We start from the raw sequence: 6,351 nt of genomic DNA on the forward strand, positions 1-6,351 counted from the left end.
TATATATATATATATATAATAATAAAATATTTAATGGGAAGTCTTCATTGACAGCTAAATTAATTGTATAATATTCACAACTGATCGCTGAAACAAGAGGCATAAATCTAATGAAATAGGGAGAAATGACTAACTCATATTGTAGTCAACAAAAATATTTCTCAGTCAGCCACCTTTCGCATTCAACTKTCTTTCACAAAACGCTCATAACATTTCAGTAAATGTAGTGGGCATAAGGTTAAGGGTTCTAAAGTTCAGAACTGTAATATGTATATACATACGTTCTAAGAAGGAATATTTCTCACATGAGACAGTTCGTTYCATCGTAAAATGTTTAAATTTAATACATCTCTAATACAATAMTCTTTTTTATCTGTACCGCTTTTCTCTAAAACACATACATTTGCTTTTTATATGAGCCGAACCACAAAACTGYGCAATTTTCACCAACTAAACCGCACCTTTAAAATAATGAAGTGAAATAGTCAAAACCCTGCGCTCTTAGTAAGTTTTGGGAAGCGACAGTGGTGTTGCTTATAATATGGAAGACAAGTCAAAGAACACACAAATTTTATAAACAGATTTTTTAGACTTCAAATTAAAAGTGAAACGCCACACAGACATCGAGAAGTTATAAAAAGTCCGTGAAAAAGTTAACTCGCACGAAGCAGAATTGTACGACAAGCTTACCACCATTGATATAAGGTAAGAAACCAACGAAAAAATAACTGTACATATCGGTTAAGGTCTATTTTTAAAAAGAAAATTCAATAAATTAAAAAATAATGAATAAGAAATAAAAGCGGTAGTTTAACGAAAAACSCATCTAATAAGTGATCTATCAATGAGGACTGTACCTCTCTTTTTAAAAGATATACAAAAATTTCACCACTAGATTGATACCATGGCTGGTCAACGAAGGAACACAGTTGGACTCAAAGGTAAAAAAAATTTATATTGATTATAGTGCAATGGCGCAGAAGCGTCCAACTCGCTGGCGGAACTTATTGTATTTATATAGACGTATCAAAAGGAGCTTCYTTCAAGCTTCCTTAATACTGTAGTATCTTCTAGAGCTCRATCTTAGGCAATCYTTAAAATTTCCTGAATAYTATAATATCTTCTAGGCAGAAGTAKTTGCGATCAGGAAAGCGGCTGAGATAGCAAACGACGGAGGAAACAAAATAAAGAAGATGAATATATGTATACGTCGATAGCCAAGATGCAATTAAAGTAATAAGCTCAAATCGTATTAGCTCAGAAAATGTTGTAAAAAGCAGGCARTCGGTAGATGTAGCGGACTGCCGGAAAGTGGCTACATACATACTGCGTTCCAGGCTAGAAAGAAATTCTGGGAAACGAAATAGCATAGTGGCATCCGTCTGACCAGAACATGAAAAAAGGAAGTCACTAAAAACAAAATACATTGGAAATTTCGAAAAGGTTGACAGATCGCACAAGGCGAGATGGAATGCTTTAAAGACATGCAGGATCGCAAAGATTATGTGCATGAGCCCCTAGGGAAAACACAAACTAAGAAGAAGCAGTAGGTTTATGCATGTCTTGTCATCCGGCCAGTATAAACTAACCTAACAGAGTACAACAGTGTATCTCGTTTAAGAAGCGAATCCCAAATGTCGAAGCTGGATTTTTCCTACAATAGTTTTAGTATAACGTACGATTTGGATAACCGCTTTGAACTGTACATTATTTCCAACTCATTAGACTCAGTTCAATTAAGATTTAAGACACATACATACATAACATAACAGATACATATATTTATATTAATTATATATTTATAATTTAGTCTTTTGTAGCAAAATATTTAAATCGTATATGCCTAACAGTGTATTTARTTTATGTCTCTGAGTAAGACTTTAGAAGCGAACTATAAATACCTTCACAAGCAGGAACATAAAACTTTTAACGTCTTGGAGGCTAAAAATATCAGGTTGCCGATCATTTATTAAGGGTGCGTGTCAGATATTCCGTAATGTTGAGCGCAATTGTAAGAGATTCATGATTTTTTTTTTCAAGAAATATTTGTTAGAAATATTTTTTAATTACAACTGCACAATTCTTCGGTTTTACATATGAAATTCGTTCGTTTTCACACCAACAAGTTTCACATTACACTCTTTTTAAAAAATCACGAACATGTTTTGATTTTCACATTTTTGGAATTTTTTGAACTATTTATTTGGGTTTTATTACTCTCAAATCGCAAAAAAATAGTTAGTGCTTTCAAATCAGTAGTTTGTAGTATTTTTCATTTCTGCAAATCAATYACCGTTATTTTTCACAACTAAGATTTTCTAATTTTCACCAATTAATTTGTTTTATTATATTTTTATCATCCTCATGTTTGACCACATCATTGAAATTCATCAATCTTACATTCGGATAGCCGGTGTTCTCAACACTATGCAACAAAGAGTTTTCTCAGTTTGCGAAAATCAGAAATTTTTCAACTGAACTCTTGCTTACTCAAAAATAATCACATAAAATATTGAACGAATATTGTAGAACCGATTTAAGCGCAAAACACGTAGTACTCGAAACGCCGCTAAAGCACAACTGAAAAGCGTACAGCACCAACATATCGAACTTGGCTTAAATCAGTTAGCCAGAACATCAAGCGACGAGTTATAGCGGCGCTTACCGCTCACATGTCGTTTGTTTATGTTTTCACAGCGCCGTTTTAGTCAATGAGTGACTCATTTCGGCAGTATTCTCATTCTCACTCTCTAATTCGCTCTCGCTGACACCTGTAGTTTGGTGCACGCACCTAGGTATGTTGTCTCCGCTACACCTGCGCTCGGTTTGATTAAAAGCAAATACTGCGCACATCTCAGACAAAACAGCGACTTAGTGGATACAAAAACCTGCCGGTTTTATTTCGTGAAACTATGAGACTCGCAAGCGCTCAAACGCGCTCTCGCATACTCACGCAAGCTCTAACACCTGTCGCATGTCATTTTACTTAATGGATCTTTTTTCTTTTGTAAATGAGCACAAGCACGGATTGAGGTAACTCAGCCAAAGTGAGTTGGTCGACAATTTCTTAGCGAGAGTGTGTATAATTGACGAGCGCAGTGAGTGTGCAAATGCACAGTGACGCTATTAAGTCAAGTCAGAAATGTCACATGATGTGTGACGGCGCTATGATGATGCGCCGTGGAGCTGCTTAAATACTGAATGACAGACAGGAGGAAGAGTTGGTTTTATTTTATTGAGGTTGGCAGGGGTTTAAGCGAAATTCGGAAATTTGAAGAATTAAGGTGGATTTCTAATTGAATGGATTTGAAATATGGAATGAAGTGCTATCGATTTGAGCGGCTTACAAATACAAAATTAAATAGATATAATGTTTATACATATATAAATATACAAATATTTATTTGTTTGAATTTTATTTGTCCAATTATCCAAAATCTCGTAAAGAGAGATATATTCACATTTTCAATAATAATSAGATCGGATGTTGAGGCCAATGATATCAATATTACTCAGTCTTATAGAAGATGGTCCTCTTTCTATATTTCTGCAGCTCGAATTGTTTCCTCGAAGAAGTCGAACGGTGAACGCCAAAAAAGTCCACAAAATAATTGGAAAACGCAACAACCGGCTCGCAAGGTTATGGCGTCTGTATTTTGGAATGCGCMATCAACAACCACTATTATATAGCAATTTTGGATCGTTTGAACGACGAAATCGCCGAAAATCGGCCGCATTTGAAMAAAAAAAGAAAGTACTGTTTCATCAAGACTATGACTATATTTTGACTCAAAAGACAAATCGTACTACAAAAATGGTAYCGAATAATTCGATGGTCGCTATAATAAGGGTATCACCCTTGAAGTGAGTTATGTCGGGTCCGGAGACTTTTCCATTGTCATGTGCAATTATGTCTTTAAGTAAGACTGCCCTACAAAAACTTTTGAAATAGTTGGATAGACTTTTAATTTTGGAATTCCTTATGATTATTATTCTATGAAGACAATATGATAAGATTATATTTATAAGTGATGTTAGAGCCTTTTTTTAAATTTTACTTAACTTGTCGAAGGTCCAATAGTAGTCGAACACATTCCAAGATATAAGTGTCTCATATATAGGTCTTAAAGTTGAGACCACYGACTGCGAATTTCGGTAGTAAATTTCAATAATTTCGACTCGTTGTTSKATCGTATATCTTTCCATGATGAAATAATAATAAAAACAAAATTATTTCAAAATCTTAAATCGAATATTAGCAATGCTTTAATTACCCATATTCAAAAGTTATCAATTACATACATAATTATCATTATATCAACTTGCCATTCACCTATATTTATTTGCAAGAGATTAAACAATTAACAAGCAATTAACAACAAAGTGTTGACAATGAAATGTCAAATATAAGCGAGCAAAAATAGCAAAAGCAAAGAGYRATAATGAATTGACGATGAAAATATGAATGAAATACATTTTCATCTGCGCTCAGACAAATTTTTGCTGATAACTGCAACTGATTCACCGCTTTGGCAATTAAAAAATATTTTAAACAATTGATCATTTTAGTAGCTGAGTCCGAGTATTTTACAATTTGCTGCTATGATTGAAGCAAGTGGTGCGTTGTAGTTGTTTCTCTAGTTGATGTGTCTAGAGGCACGTARTTGTAGCTGCAGATCGCCGTCAAAACATGCACAATACCGTTAAGAACGCAGACTGCATTGACACACATATTTGAATAAAACTTCATTGCTTTGGTTAAATGGTCTGCAGATTGTTTAATGGCACAAGAAGCACATAGAATGATAACTAAATTAGAGAAAGAGTAAACAGCTTTGTACTCCACTTAATTGCATCATGAGTATATAAGGCATGCGACCTTCAATTTRGTATCAAACCACAACAAACGTTTCAGTAGTTGGTCAATTTAACCAAAAATGTGGCGTTTAYTTTTATTCAGCATCCTAATTGCATCCACACATAGCGCGCTCTATACGCCGCTTTGTCCAGATGGTGGTGAGCCGGTGTGCGCGAAGAGTGGCTTCGAATTCATTTACTTCGAGAACGAATGTAAACTGAATGTCTTTAGCTATAAAGAGCTATTTGCTGGCCGACCAAGTGAGTATTAGTTCTTAATGAATTTTGGGCGCATTAATTAAAATCTTCGCCATAGGTCCCACTAAGGTGTCGYTGGTGGAATGTTTCTCTAATTGCGCTGGAATCGTATGCCCCGCAATATTCCAGCCAGTTTGCGCRCAGCAAGTGCCTGGAGGTACYGTGCAAACCGCGTCCAATGCCTGCCTAGTGAATCAGTTGATTTGTCAGACGAGACAACGTAAGTGGCACAACTCTTTTATAAACTAATTCAAATAAGTTTGCGAATATTAATATCCTTTCCTTCAAATTATTTTCCAGAATGGGTAATCATAGCGAATGGTACATGTCCAGAAACTTCAGTACCCAACCATAGCTACTCTGCATCTTCTAGCAATGATGCAGCGCCGCCTTACTCGCCAGCGGCTTCTTACACGCCAACGCTAGCTGCTGTACCGGTCCCTGCACCAAATTACGAGCCTAAGGCCACATATGAACCAACAGTTGCGCCAGCAACAACATATTATCCACCACAGGCGCCAGCAGCACCTTCTGAACCCGTTCCGACCACAAGCTATAACGCTCTGACACGCTCAGATTCAGTTCTATCCAGTTCTTACTCTACTCCAGCACCTGTTGAACCCACACCGACCGCAAGCTATAACGCTCCGGCGCCTCAAACGTGTACTGCTGATTACTCAGCTTTGGCACCAGAACCAGTTCCCGCCGATTCTTACGCTGCACCAGCGCAAGATTCTTACGCAGCACCGAGCCAAACTTTACCGACTGTTCCCTCACCTTACTCACCACCAGCAGCGCCTGACTCTTATATAGCAGCAGCAGATCAGAGTCCATCGCCTGGCGCCAATTCTTATTTAGCCACAGGAGTAGATCCTGCGCCATTCGCTTACCCACCTTCTGATTATAATGCGGCACCGGCGACTTTGCCACTTGCAAACACATGCCAAGCATCTTACAGTCAAGAACCAAAATCAGGATATGCTTCACTATCTGCAGTTGATTCATACAGTGCGCCATCTTCAGCAGTATCTTCATTAAATTACGCAGCACCTGCGCCAGCTTCAGTCCCAGCCACTTACGATTCAGCGCCATTACCTTACACAGCATCTGATTATGCATCACCTCTACAAAGCCAAGCGGCTTATCCGGCACCAGCACCAGCTCCAGCTCCATCCACATACGATCCTGCTTCATTACCTTATTCAACGTCCGAAGCTATTCCTGCTCCGGCACCAT

General features: G+C 37.4%; 2 protein-coding genes across 6 annotated transcripts in view; one reads left to right on the plus strand and one right to left on the minus strand.

Moving 5' to 3' along the window:
• Positions 1–6,351, minus strand: part of LOC108966188 — a 113,136-nt gene that overhangs the window by 70,600 nt on the left and 36,185 nt on the right. The window contains exon 1 of one of the 5 annotated variants that reach the window (XM_018928957.1): positions 1,902–2,211. The exons of the other annotated variants lie outside the window; for them this stretch is intronic. The gene's annotated coding sequence lies outside the window, so the exon portion shown is untranslated. Of the gene's footprint in view, positions 1–1,901; positions 2,212–6,351 lie in introns of those variants that run through there. 5 annotated transcript variants of the gene reach the window in all.
• The window catches only part of LOC108966189 (flocculation protein FLO11-like), a gene marked incomplete in the record, with an annotated part of 3,143 nt that continues 1,462 nt past the window's right edge, over positions 4,671–6,351 (plus strand). Inside the window, 3 exon segments of the mRNA XM_018928958.1 lie at positions 4,671–5,118; positions 5,174–5,335; positions 5,416–6,351. Coding sequence (XP_018784503.1) covers positions 4,938–5,118; positions 5,174–5,335; positions 5,416–6,351 — 1,279 coding nt within the window.

Source organism: Bactrocera latifrons, unplaced genomic scaffold (genome assembly GCF_001853355.1).
Source record: "Bactrocera latifrons isolate USDA-ARS-PBARC rearing strain unplaced genomic scaffold, ASM185335v1 scaffold_157, whole genome shotgun sequence".
Classification (NCBI taxonomy): Eukaryota; Metazoa; Arthropoda; class Insecta; order Diptera; family Tephritidae; genus Bactrocera; species Bactrocera latifrons.